Below are 13,096 nucleotides of genomic sequence, written 5' to 3'. Positions count from 1 at the left end.
TAAATTCATATTAATTAGTGGAGTTTTCAAACTGGAAAGATAAATGTTGGTGGTGATTCTATTTGATGTGTATAATGAGTAAAAAAAATAATCAACAAACCTTCCCTATTGAACTTCATCCAGAGAATGATGATTAGAATTAATGATTATAATTTCTAATTATATTTAAAATCGTAGATAGTCTTAGGGATTGTGTTAAAGTCAATTTTAGGGGGCTAATGAGTAGGGCAACAGGAGGACTAGAAAGGGAGATGGGTGCAGGTGTCTCCCCCACTCTTTTCAGATGAACCAGAGTGCCCTACTCACTGTCTGAGGATTACCAGTTCTCCCTATCCCAGCCAACGCCTACTGTCACCTCCGCGTGGTGCCCCCTGGGGAGTCTGATGGGGCTCGCGAATGACAGAGGCGGGAGTCCCTCATGCCTGTCAATAAGACAGTAATGGCGGGCCCTTTTAACACCCAAGCTAAGCGTAGGGAGAGTAAGAGTATAAGAGTAAACTCAATTTGCTGCCTCTTTGGGACTTATGTTTCAGGGACTTGGCAGCAGCGAATTTGGCCCTCAAAGAGGGAACTCATAGGGAGGAGATATTTGCCTCTGTTTATCTCTCCTATGAGGAGACCATTCCAATGGCGGCCTTGAGGAAGTTGGCGGATGGGCTGGCTAGGAAGGATAAGGTGGTGGCCTCCTTGAACACCAACGCTCATCATTGGCTCTGGGGGAGCACAAAAACCAACCAGAGAGGTGAGTTTCTTTTAGAGTATCTTCTAGGGCATGACTTAGAGGTCCTCAACAGAGGTAGCAAGGCTACTTTTGTCAATAGTTTGAGGGCAGAAGTCATAGATATGACTATAGCCACTTATCGAGTAGGCCTGATGATTAAGAACTGGCATGTCTCGGATGAGTTTCAAGAGTCATGCTCAGACCATCAGTTCATCATGTATGACTTGTCAACATGTGACATAACTGAGTTGGTGTACAGGAATCCAAAGTTGACGAATTGGGATTCCTACTGTACTCAACTCGAGGAAGAGGTCAAGAACTGTCCAGGGACAATCAGGAACACCTAGCCAATTCCATCGCGAATTACATATGGAGTCAATAGAGGATTACATCAAACAGTCATGAAGTTCCACTTCCAGTTATTGACAGTTAAAGAAGCAGTGACCTACAACCTGGGAAACCCAACCTGAACCCGAAGACTGAAGCCCAAACTGCTGCAGGACATTCTGTTATAAATTTTAATAAATATAAAATTAATTCATAGTCACACTACCTCTATTTTACTTTTTATTATTATTCATTTTATTTATTCATTATTATTATTTTTTTTTTCTATTTTCTTCTCTCGTCCCTTTTTCAAATTAAGTTGTTTCTTTTTACTATTAGAGGGCAATTGTTTGTTTTATTTAAGTGTACCAATATCATTATTTTTTGTTATTAATTTTACTCTCCTCTTTTATTAAGAAGCATTATTCTTATCTATTTATTTTCTTTTAATAAGAACATTGTATATAGTTAGGGGTGTCTTTTGTACGAGACTACATATACACCCCATAATCAACTGTTAAATATATATATATATATATATATATATACACACACACAATAGGATTCTATGGAGGAACTCTGAAAGGGGAGTGCTAGGTGCTGTTGGAGTGGAAGGGGGGTTCACCAATTCTGAAGTGGAACATCACAATCAGGTCGCCGTATCTAAACAGTGAATGATTGGGATTCTGCAGTGAAGACTTGGGGTTACTCTAGATAGTAAACTGAAGTGGCAACTTCATGTTGAAAGGACCAGTATGAAGGCACTGAGGTGTCTCTGGGCATGTAAAGGAGCCCTAGATAAATCCTGGGACCTTAAACCAAATGTTATATATTGGTTGTACAAGGCAGCGATAAGACCCATTGTCCTATATGCTGCTGTCGTATGGTGGCACAGGGGTACGACCAGGAAATCCCAAGCTTCAGAGACTGGCATGTCTCATGATAATGGGTGCCATTAGCACTACTCCTTTTGCAGCGATGGAGGTTCTTCTGAACATTACACCTCTGCACATAGAGATTGAGGCTCAAGCTCTTAGTTCTGCATATAGGCTTGCGAAATCAGAAACGAACTACCATTCCTTAACCTATGAGGGACATGGTAGACTGTTCAGGGGGATCGATGAAAATGGGATCCTGGCTAGGCATTCTGATCAGCAGGTGAAGAAATATAAGGACACTTGCCATAGTGTGAGGATTGAAGGGTCTAGCCCACACAAGCCGTGCAATGGAGTAAACTGCTATACAGACAGATCCTTAATGGAACAAGGATCTGGAGCAGGAATATGGAGGATGGATATGCCTAATCAAGGCAGATCCATCTCGTTAGGAAAACACTCCACAGTATTCCAGGCTGAGGAGTTAGCAATAAATGTCTGTTCCCAGAATTACAGATGGCATAAAAGACGGCACGAGGGAAAGGCTAATTACAATTTTCACGGATAGTCAGGCAGCCATTTATGCGCTGGATAACTATGTAACCCGCTCTAAATTGGTGGAGGAGTGTAAGGCTAACTTGAACTCTCTCTCCTTGGCCAACAAGGTGCGGGTGGAATGGGTGCATGAAGATAAAGACATTAAAGGTAATGAGTGAGTGGAGTACCTAGCAAGGAAAAGATCTGGGTCCGCTCCTTTTACACCTGAACCCACATGTAGGATTAGTCTTGGTCATGCGAAGAGGCACATCAAAATGATTGCTGAAAGCAAGGCTGGGTTACTCTGGAGGAATACCAGAGGAATGGAACAATCAAAAATGTTCCTCAAGGGATCCTGGCTGAATATAAGTAATTGTCTTCTTAACATGGATAGAAGTATTTCAAGATGGGTGACAGGCCTATACACAGGACACTGTCAGCTACATAAGCATCTCTATAAAATGAGATTGATAGAGTCCCTTATCCACAGGTTCTGCAGGAAGGATGAAGAGACTACTCACCACATCATTTGTAGATGTGATATAGTAGCAAGAACACGATTCCTCATCTTTGGTAAGGATCTTATGTTGGGCCCCAAACTTTGAAGACAGTGGATCCTTACACAGTGTCCAGATTTGCAAAGGGAATTGGCCTGTTTTGAGCAGAGGAGGGATGGCGTACAATAGGCCCTCTGTGGCCGCAGTGCTTCTTTGCCAGAAAAAAAAGAAAGTCAATTTTAACCCATATGAAATAATAAATCACCACGTATATATTTTTATGTTGGTGTATATATTCGAGTATATTTAATGAATTTAGAAGAGTTTTTACATTTTATCAAGTTTTAAACTTAATTTAACAATTTATTTTATTTTTATTTCTTTAATTACTAACGGACCAATGCAATGATGATGTCAAAATTTGTACATACTAGAGTTTGTCAATCACTTCAGGTAGTAATGAATCACAAATAGATAATGAAAAAATAATTAGAAAGATTTTGATAAAAGAAGTTCCAAAAACATAATATTACACATAAAATATGAAATTCCATTACATTTGAAATCATTTTTAATTTTATTGTTTTTTCATTAGGCAAACAGTAGATATTCAAACTGAATTATTTATTCCTTAATTTTTTTTAATAGTGAGGAATAGATGTTTGATAACTTTTTATAAATTAGCAGTGGAAATTACCCAACTAAGAACAATTTAAAGATACCTCTCCCTCCCTTTCATAATAATATTTATTTATTTAACATTTTAAAATTATTAAAGCTTTAACTATAAATTTTCTATTGATATAGCCAAGAAATGGGCATAGGTTATGGGATAGATATACTTGAATATAGTAATATTTAATAATACATTTTTTCTTGATATAACTTAGAGAAGGAAACAGGACGGGGGCTACAAGAAACCCATAACAAAGTACCACAACAGAGACACTTAGACAAATTTTAATACTAATTCTGAACAAGCATTATTACCAAAATATAAATACATTATTAAAGTACCAAAATACAGTAACAACACATATTTAAGTAAGTTTGTAATGTCTATCTATTTTAAGAAAATAAGATAACTTTTAAACCAAAAAATAAGTGATATAATTAATGAGTTAGATTAACAAAAATAAATTAAACTATTTAAAAGCCATCTAACAAAACCCCAATAGTTCAGTATGGTTAACAATGCCTCTTAAATGATTTACAATTTAATGTGAGGTGGATGAAACTAGTTTTGAATGATGGATGAAACTCCTTTTGATCTGCATTTCTGTAAGCCATTATGATAAAAAATTTCAGGACACAATTTAACTGTTGAAGAGTAAGTAACCATACCTCCTGTCCTGCCTTTAGATAGACAGTAAGCTGGCCTAAGGGGGCTTTGCCCCAAGAGGAGATGGGGCAAGAAGTGGTATGCAGAAGGCGGCCTTAGGAGGCCCGTAGTATTGAGCAGCCCCCTGGCCTCACTGACATTGGTCTCTCCAGCCAGGACTTGGCCCAAGTGTTGGGAGAGCACGTTCACATCTTCCTCCCTGGCCCTGTACAGAGCATCCAAGTGTTGGAGGCGCAGCTGAAGCTCCGCCATCCTCTCCACCAGTGCCTCTTCACCACTCAAGTCTGGAACAGTTATGTCAAAATAGGTTAGCTACATAATGTGGTCTTCTAACAAAGATGGTTATTTTTATAATTATTTGGGTATGAAAAGGTTACTATGCTTAATAGGACAAACAAATAAATAGATAAAAATAAATTCTAATCTTTATTCTAGATCAGATGTAACAGAATATTAATAAGAATAAAGGAATGAAATATTGAGCTTTATTATATAAATGTATAAAATAAGAAAGGATAAAAATGGAAAAGCACTAGTTTGAAAGAAATAGGCACAACTCCCACCCTCTTCACTACTTAACATAAATTGAAGAGAAATATTTTGAATTCAATTGTAATGAAACACGATAAACTTCTGCGTTCTCAGTTACTGTGATTGATGTCCAAAAGTAATCTCCAGAATTTTGCAAAGGGGAAGCAGGCCTCAGCCCATTACACACACGAACGCACGCACACACACACACACACACACACACACACACACACAGAAAGAAATGAATTGGAGAGAGTGTGTGGAGGACGAATTACTCCAGAAAACGTGGTGAGCTATATGCTCCTCTCAGACCAGCATTGGAACCCAGTGAAGAGATTCACCATAGTCACACACACGCACCTCCTCCCGCGCACATACACACATATATGTAGTCCATTCTGAAACGCTGTGTAAAAGAAAGATATGTGATTCTGCATTACAAGAAGTACCCTCTACCATTGTATTTCTAATTCATACAATCCAATCATAACTTGTTAAATTTTTATTAGCTATAATGACAGTAAATTATTGAAAATCGAGCATAAACTTAATTGTTGTACATAAATACAAACACACACACAATAAATACAAAAAATAAGAAGCGATGAAAAGGTTTGTTATGAGAGCATCAGCATTCCGGGATTGCTGACAAAAATATTATTCAACTCTTATACGATTACAGCTGGCCTTATTTTATTTAACTAAATGTTGCTGTATGCTGAGCATACACAATCCATTCAACTTATCCTCTCCCAACGAACGCGGACCGTGTCCACGTTTTGACGTGCTGCGGAACGTTCTCTTCACCGAGCAGGTCGTGGTCATAGTAAAGTGACTGCAATCATAAGGGGTTTTTGATGTTCGGATAGAAGCGACCCGCTTCCCTAATAAGATTTCAAGATCTTTCATTCTTGACAATTTTGTTGACTTAGCCTCCACATTCGGCGCTCTTGTCCTTTATTTTAACCCAGTATTTGTAACACAGTTGAAGTTCGACGTTGAGCTGGTCCTCATCAAAGCGTTAAAACTTTGCAAACATTTTAGTTTGTAGTTTCAGCTCGTTTGCTATTGAAAACAACATGAAATAGGGTGAAGTGAATAGAGGGAGAAAGCCTGTTGACTATTTTCAGAAAATCTGCTAGTCAGGGCCGCAGAAAAAGAGTCAAAAAGTAATCAGGATTGATCGTTTCCAATACTACTCAGGAGGGATTCGAGCGATGGTGCTGATATCCGACAATCCATAGCTCTCTCTACATCCAACTCGCCTAAGATTTTTTAGGCAGTTTCATAAATATCATTCCCATTCAGTTTCTCGATGATTTTTAACGGTCGGCTATGCAGTTTCAATGTAGTTGGCACATTGGAGAAGATTTAATTGTTTTCCTTACAAAAAACTCACTAAGTTGCAGAAGAGGCGAGTACTTGGATATAATGCAGGCACAAATAATGAAAACTGGTCGTCTTATGGCACTGGCAATTTTTCTTGCATTGCTCTGTCCCTCTTGATTGATTTTGATGCTGTTCACTACATTCTCACATAAAGAGATAAATTCGTTTTGTATCCTTGGAGACAAATACCTCTCATTCTTCTTTCGTTCTTTTTTGAAATGTTCAAGATCGGAGTCTTTAGAATAAATTTTCAGTTGTATCAAATCTTCCTAAATCCCTTCATGAAGTTTACCTCGTAAAATAAATCGCACACTCTACAAAATATCATGACGAACACGATGGATGAAATAATTCTCCTGTTTTCCATCAAATTTTTCTTTTTTTATGTGCACTCACCATCTCAATGTCAATTGATACGTCAACGATAAATGAATGCATCGTCTTCATAGATATCAAATGATAACTAGTTTGAAGGTGAATTTAGCACTACATGCATCCTCATGTACTTGGTGAGTTGCCTCACCACAAACGAATCTAATACACCTCGAACAGTACCAGTAGGATGAGCGAAAAAGACGCAATACAAGGAGAATGCTCTGAAGCTCCTTTCAAATGCCTCCTACAAAAATCTACTTTTGACTCAAGTTTTTCAATACTTGAAATACCCATGCTGAGAATTGATTATCATGGCTTAAAACATATAAAGTACTGTGGCTTGTAATATATCAGAGGTCTTCAAAGTGGTCCAAACATACGCCGGGGGTGTCCCAAGAAAAAGTAACATTCTTCAAGTTATACTTTTTACATTCCAGCATTTGATTAGTATGCTTTTTTATTCTTTTCCTGCATATTCAACCTCTCTAGGAATAATTGTGTCGATAATTTTCGGTTCGGTAGACGAATGTTTTTAGGCCAGCAAGGGGACCGCAAAATATTTTTAGCTTAGGAAGGTTAAAAACATGTAACTTTTACATCAGCGAATGTAATAGAATAGAAATAAAGTGATTTATACATTGCACCTATTAGTATAGTGTCTTTAATAGGGCGGGGGGAGAGGCTAAAACTACAAGACTGGATTGATAATATGCAGGTGCTTCACAAGAAAGGTTTGCACAGGGCCTCTAAATGCATAGCATCTTGTTTCGCTTTAGTTAGATTTGCTAAATTAAAATTAGGAGATATCCTTTTTACAATTTACTCTTTTTCTTCTATCCACTTGCCTTACAGCATGGAAGTGGTCCTAGCCATCAGTGCCGAGACGCTTCTGTCTCTGTATAGGTTCCACAAATCATCCAAGGTTTAATTGCTGAAATAACTTTGCATTAGTTGAACTGCCTTTTGTGTATGGCCGAACAAGGAAGGCACCATTAACCTCAGAGTTAGACAACTGGTTCCCGGTTATGTTTCCGGTATTGAGACTTCCTATGAGAGATGATCCTGAAGTATGTAGTGTAATTGTTCTTAGTTTTTATGTATATGTATAGTAAATTCTTCTGTTGTGGTGTACCTGCACTGTATAATGAATTCAGGAGACCAAGGGATTGTTAATCCCCACAGGTATGAGGAACCTATTATACTTTGCGAGAAAGGGGGTTGTTACTCTTTCGGTAATGAAATTCGGATTTCAATGAAAATCAACTCTGTCTATCAGGTTTGAAGTGCACGCAATAAAAGTATGAAGTACTCCTTAGTTTTTGTAGATAACCTAAAAATTCGATGTTTTAAATTGAGGTACTCTCCTAAAGGAGCACGAGACTATTGCTGACTCCTAGCTATTTCCGCATCTTGAATTATTGATTCCCGGCTCATAGATTGGTAGTCTTCCAGGTCGGGGCTAGACATGAGCTCAGTTCCTGGTGACGTTGCTCTATCCCATAACTGGTCGATGTGGCGGGTCAATTACGTAATTATAAAGACCCGCCCTGGAAAAATTAGACGATTCTTCTAAATCCTGATGGTGCCTATTTTGAAGCAAGTATATGAAGTAAGTATACTCCTATATGAAAGAATGAATTGAACAGTCAGAACGCTTGACCTACTGCTCATCTTAATCTACCGGTTGAAAAGATAAAAATATTTTCTAGGGCTTCTTTAAGGATTATACTCACAATTATTCTACTAAAACACATAATAGTTCCGATAAGAATAGTTTTCATTCCTAAAATTTTCTAGAGGTTACGTAAAACTGGTTAAAAGTAGTTCAAACAAACACACAAATCTTTTTTATAGCAACCTAATGGAAAAAAAGTAGGAAATTTTAAATCACGGAATTAAAGTTTAAAACCAATAATGCTTTTTGAATAACAGAATTGCCAATTTAAATAGAAGAAGTAAAAACATCAGAAATATAAAGCTTTAGCCCCTCCTCAAGTGCACGCTAATTCTGGCCAGAGAGAAAATCCTCTCGCTTCCTAGTATTTTTGCCAACCTGAAAATCCCCTTTCCTTCTGGAAAGAAAAACAAGATTTCCATTATTCAAAGTTATCCTCCAGTTAACTCAAGAGGGGCTTGACAGAGGGGCCTGGATAAATATTCTCAATACCCCGCAGACTATTTTCGGTCCACATAGCGAAGAAGGGCTACAATAATTCTAATAATGTTTTGAGGAACATTTATTGGAAATGCTTAAATAAATCATGGAATTCATAACATATAGCAGGAATTTGACTCTAAGTTCCAAAGAGCCCCTAAGTTTTGATCTTCGACCAGGTATAAGTTGCTTACTCTATTATGGAACCTCTCTAAAAAAAAAGAAAGGAAAAAAAGTGTTTCTAGCATATTCATATATGTGAGTGTGTTTGAGTGGTATTTTGTTAGAAAATTTCTTTATTAATTAGTATCTTAAATTACCTTGGAACTCCATATTCAATTTATTTTTCTGCTTTGATAAAATCGATTTAATTATCATGACCGAAACCTGATTGAATCATAATGAGCTTGGGATTAAATTTAAGAAGAGAAGCGCCCCATTACTAAGTTCTGGATATTCTTGCGTAATGTTCGTATTTATCCGAAATGTCCTCAGAACTAAAACCATCATTACCTAAAGGTGAACTGATAATTCAATAACTTCATCTGGTAAATGGCTCTCGATATTTTTAACTCTTGCAGCATGTGGTACGATATTCCATTCTGGAATCATCTTGGTTTCAATATCTCTAAAGCATAATTTAAAATTATCCCTTAACTTTTGGAGAAGGTTTTTATATATGACGGGGTAGTTTTAAGAAAGACTATCTCCATTGAAGATGTTCTTCCTCGTCGACCGAAAGCCCAAGGCAGCATCACGAAGACGGGCGGCCGACAAGACAAAAGCCCATGCCCTCAGGATAAGGTTTGTCCTATCTGTGGACTCTCTTTTAAGGGTGAAAGAAGCCTCGGAACCCATATCGCAAAGAAGCATTCCAGGGAGACTAATAACAACACACTGAGGGGAATAATTAGTAATGTAATAGGTCCTAAAAATGGAGAGGAAGAAAAATCTAAGATAAAGGAAGACATTGCAAAATGGTCTGCTACTTTCAAAAGCCTACATGAGCAAAATACCATGAATACTGCGGATTTTTACGTGGCCGTAGACAAGTTCCTAATATTCCTAAGGACGGTCAATGCGGAACTGCCAGGCCCCCAGCACGTGTGGAGTATGAAGAACAGGCCCCGATCCCGGATTTGATCTCAGTAGAAACTGAATCAATACGGAAAGCCATAAAATCTACTTCTTTAGATACATCGCCGGGGCCGGATGGTGTTTTAATCCGCACAATAAAATTCTTTAACATAGTCCATGTAATTAAGAGAATTGGGGAGATAATGCTGAAGGTGGCCTATGTACCAGAACCACTCAGGCGGGGCGCACGATTTTGATTTATAAAGACAAAGGAGATGCAAATAATATATCATCCTGGGGGCCGATTGCGATATATTCGATCGTGCGAATACTGAGAAGGTGCTTGATTGTGAACTGAGGAAACAGGTCACCTTCCACAGAAATCAAAGGGGTTTTATAAAGGGCCTTCCGGGAGCACACGTCAATGCGAGAATTATCGATACGATTTTGAAAGATGCAAGAAGTAATTGCGCGGTGGTATTTCTCGACGTTGTTGGTGCCTTTGACAATGTTGGCCATGATCATATTGTGAGTTCACTGAAGGCGAGGGGTGTGTCGCCGGATCTTAGAAATGTGATTTCGGCTCTCCTTACTACGAACAACATCAAAATAAATGTAGCTGCCCACTCAACAAGCCAAATCAGAGTAAAGCGTGGAGTTTCTCAAGGCGGCCCCTTGTCGTCTTCGCTAATCAACCTGGCCATAGACCATCTATACCGCGACCTGTGTGAGCAAAGCTTCGTAAGTAAATATGAATATAAGCTCAATGGCGACCAAGGTTGTGTGGTCCCCACAGGGTTCGCGGATGACCAGGTGGTTTGAGCGTGCGAGAGGGTTGCTGCGGAAAGAGTAATTGATAGCGTACAGAGGACGTTCAAAGAAATCGGTTTGGCATGGAATCCTCAAAAGAGTGTGGGCATGGAATCAACGAAGCTCTCCCTCGAGAACGAAGATAGCATCCTAACAATGAAAGAAGGAGATACCATAAAATAAATAGGATGCAGATTCTCGGGAGAGCTACAGTTCACCGAGGATTCAGTGACAAAGTTGAATATGAATTTGGATAAGCCTGTCGCCTCGTGCTTGCTTAAGCCTGAGTAGAAGGTCAACATTGTCAACCAGTACATGTTCCCGGGTCTTACATACCCTCTCCAGACTGCTCCCCTCACAAAGCTACGTCCTGAAATCCTAGATGTCATCGACACAATGATTCGCAGAAGTGTTAAAGCCATTAACCTGCGAGCACCTCCTCGGCGATATTGTATGCTCCGAGGAGGTACCGAGGTCTAGGCTTGATCCGCTGCCAATGGGAGGCTTCCCTACAACACTGGTTAAATTGCTCAGCGGCTGTCAAATGTACCCGATGCTCTGTTCCAGCCCACTTTCGATTGTTCAGCTGAGATCGCAGAATGTGCCGATAGATTGGGCGTTGATCAGGGACATCGGAGTGTGAAAGCTCTACGACAGTCGCTACGTGAAAATGCGTTCGAGGAATGGGCTAACTGCATGTGGCAGGGCATTGGAGCACGCCATCTCAAAGAGACCCCGAGAGTAAATAAGTTTATATACAATATACAAATACTTACGGGGTCTGAATGGTCCAATGCCCTGAAATTGAATATAAACTATGCACCCCAACGTGGAGTCCTAGGTGTTAGCAGACAGGATAGAGAAGTTGGGTTCCTCTGTCGCAAATGCAACAGAGAGCCGGAAACACTAGCATATGTACTGGGGAAATACCCCAACAACTCCCTCCTCATAACACGCCGACATCATAGAGTGAAATACGAGTTAATGAAGCTCCTAAAAGAAAGAGATTTTGCCTGCTTTGACGAGGTCTACTGCGTAGATACGGATGGATCCACAAGATATGTGGATATTGTTGCTTTCCCTAAGAAGGGGAAGTCGGCAATCATTCTGGATCCCACCGTGAGATATGAAAATAACGACCTTCACCAGGCAAATAAGGTAGATAGGGAAAAGAAGGAAATCTACGATAAATGTATCCCTTTCCTCAAGGAGAAGTTCCGTGAGGGCTTCGGAGAACGAGACTTCAACGTGAGAGGCCTCTGCTCGATTCCCAGCACAACTAGGAGCTTCATGGAGGAGCTCGGAGTCGATGTCCAGGACGTAACTAGGTTGACAGAGAATATAATACTCGACTCCCTGGGAATCATACACCACCACATGCATGGAAATTAATGAGTATGGGATTTTATCCAGAAGTGGGATGGCATGCATGCATCGCATATCTTATTTGTTGTTTTAGTTATTGCTTTATTTTTTTAAATATTTTAATATTTGTTATATAGGGGAATTTGTTGATCAAATGAAATAGGGGCTGTGAAATAAAAGGAAAAAAAAAAGGAATAAATCGAAAAACTTGTAGTTAGTTTGTAGACTGGTATTAATTGTAAAAGAGAACAGAAAACTGTAGAAGAAAAAAAAATGTTATCTATCTATTATAGTATATCATGTAAAAATATGTAATTTATATTTGTCCAGTCACGGATTGATCAGTATGCTATGTAATGTAGCAACTCGATGTATTTGGGCAGTATGAATGAATAAAGTATTTATTTCTCTCTCCAATTCTTCGTCGGTTACATCCAATGGGGTACTAGTTCACAAAACAAGCTCCATTGACGGGGAATTTAATGATGTACTTATGCTATTATTATTAGAGCTTTAATTAATTAATCGTTTTGATAGATGGGATATTTAGATTAGCTGCCAAATCTTGACTTAAATTTTTGGCTGATTTTAGGTCGGTTCTGGAGCACAATTTAAAGAGGGCTTGAGGCAAGTGCTGATTAACATGAGTGATGCATTAACATGTTTAGTCAGTATTTTTTGAGAACTGCCAACAAATGGAACTTTGTGATTTTTAAATTTAATTATTAATAAATATATTAATTAATAAATATAGTTTTCCTAAGCTTCGGGAATCAATAATTCACAATAGTTTGAGATCGTATATTTAAAAAATTCACCAACTGGTTTGAATAGTTCACTAAAAAGTTTGTGAACTTACTGAACTGATATTCAGAAATATCAAAGTACGCTAGCTGTCTTCATTGATCATTCAGATCAGCATTTGACCGAGTATGGAGAGATAAGCTAATACTCAAATTAGCCCTTATGAAAATTGATGGAGAACTGATGGACTGGATCAAATCATTCCTTTCCCAAAGGCATATTTCTGTGAGGTATAGGGCAAACACATCAGGATTCAAGCAAGTAAAACAGGGACTCCCTCAAGGAGCAGTA

The 13,096-nt window shown here is 38.6% G+C and overlaps 1 protein-coding gene across 5 annotated transcripts in view; it reads right to left on the bottom strand.

The window, feature by feature from the left end:
* Mgat4a (alpha-1,3-mannosyl-glycoprotein 4-beta-N-acetylglucosaminyltransferase a) overlaps positions 1 to 13,096 on the bottom strand; it is a 325,867-nt gene that overhangs the window by 12,986 nt on the left and 299,785 nt on the right. For all 5 annotated transcript variants that reach the window (XM_067053479.1, XM_067053471.1, XM_067053472.1 and 2 more), the window contains exon 3: positions 4,302 to 4,583. In XM_067053479.1, coding sequence (XP_066909580.1) covers positions 4,302 to 4,583 — 282 coding nt within the window. The remainder of the gene's footprint in view (positions 1 to 4,301; positions 4,584 to 13,096) is intronic.

The sequence above is a fragment of the Halyomorpha halys genome, unplaced genomic scaffold (genome assembly GCF_000696795.3).
Source record: "Halyomorpha halys isolate HHAL.00 unplaced genomic scaffold, Hhal_1.1 Scaffold889.1, whole genome shotgun sequence".
NCBI classification, from domain to species: domain Eukaryota; kingdom Metazoa; phylum Arthropoda; class Insecta; order Hemiptera; family Pentatomidae; genus Halyomorpha; species Halyomorpha halys.
This window is presented reverse-complemented; position numbering and strand designations above follow the sequence as displayed.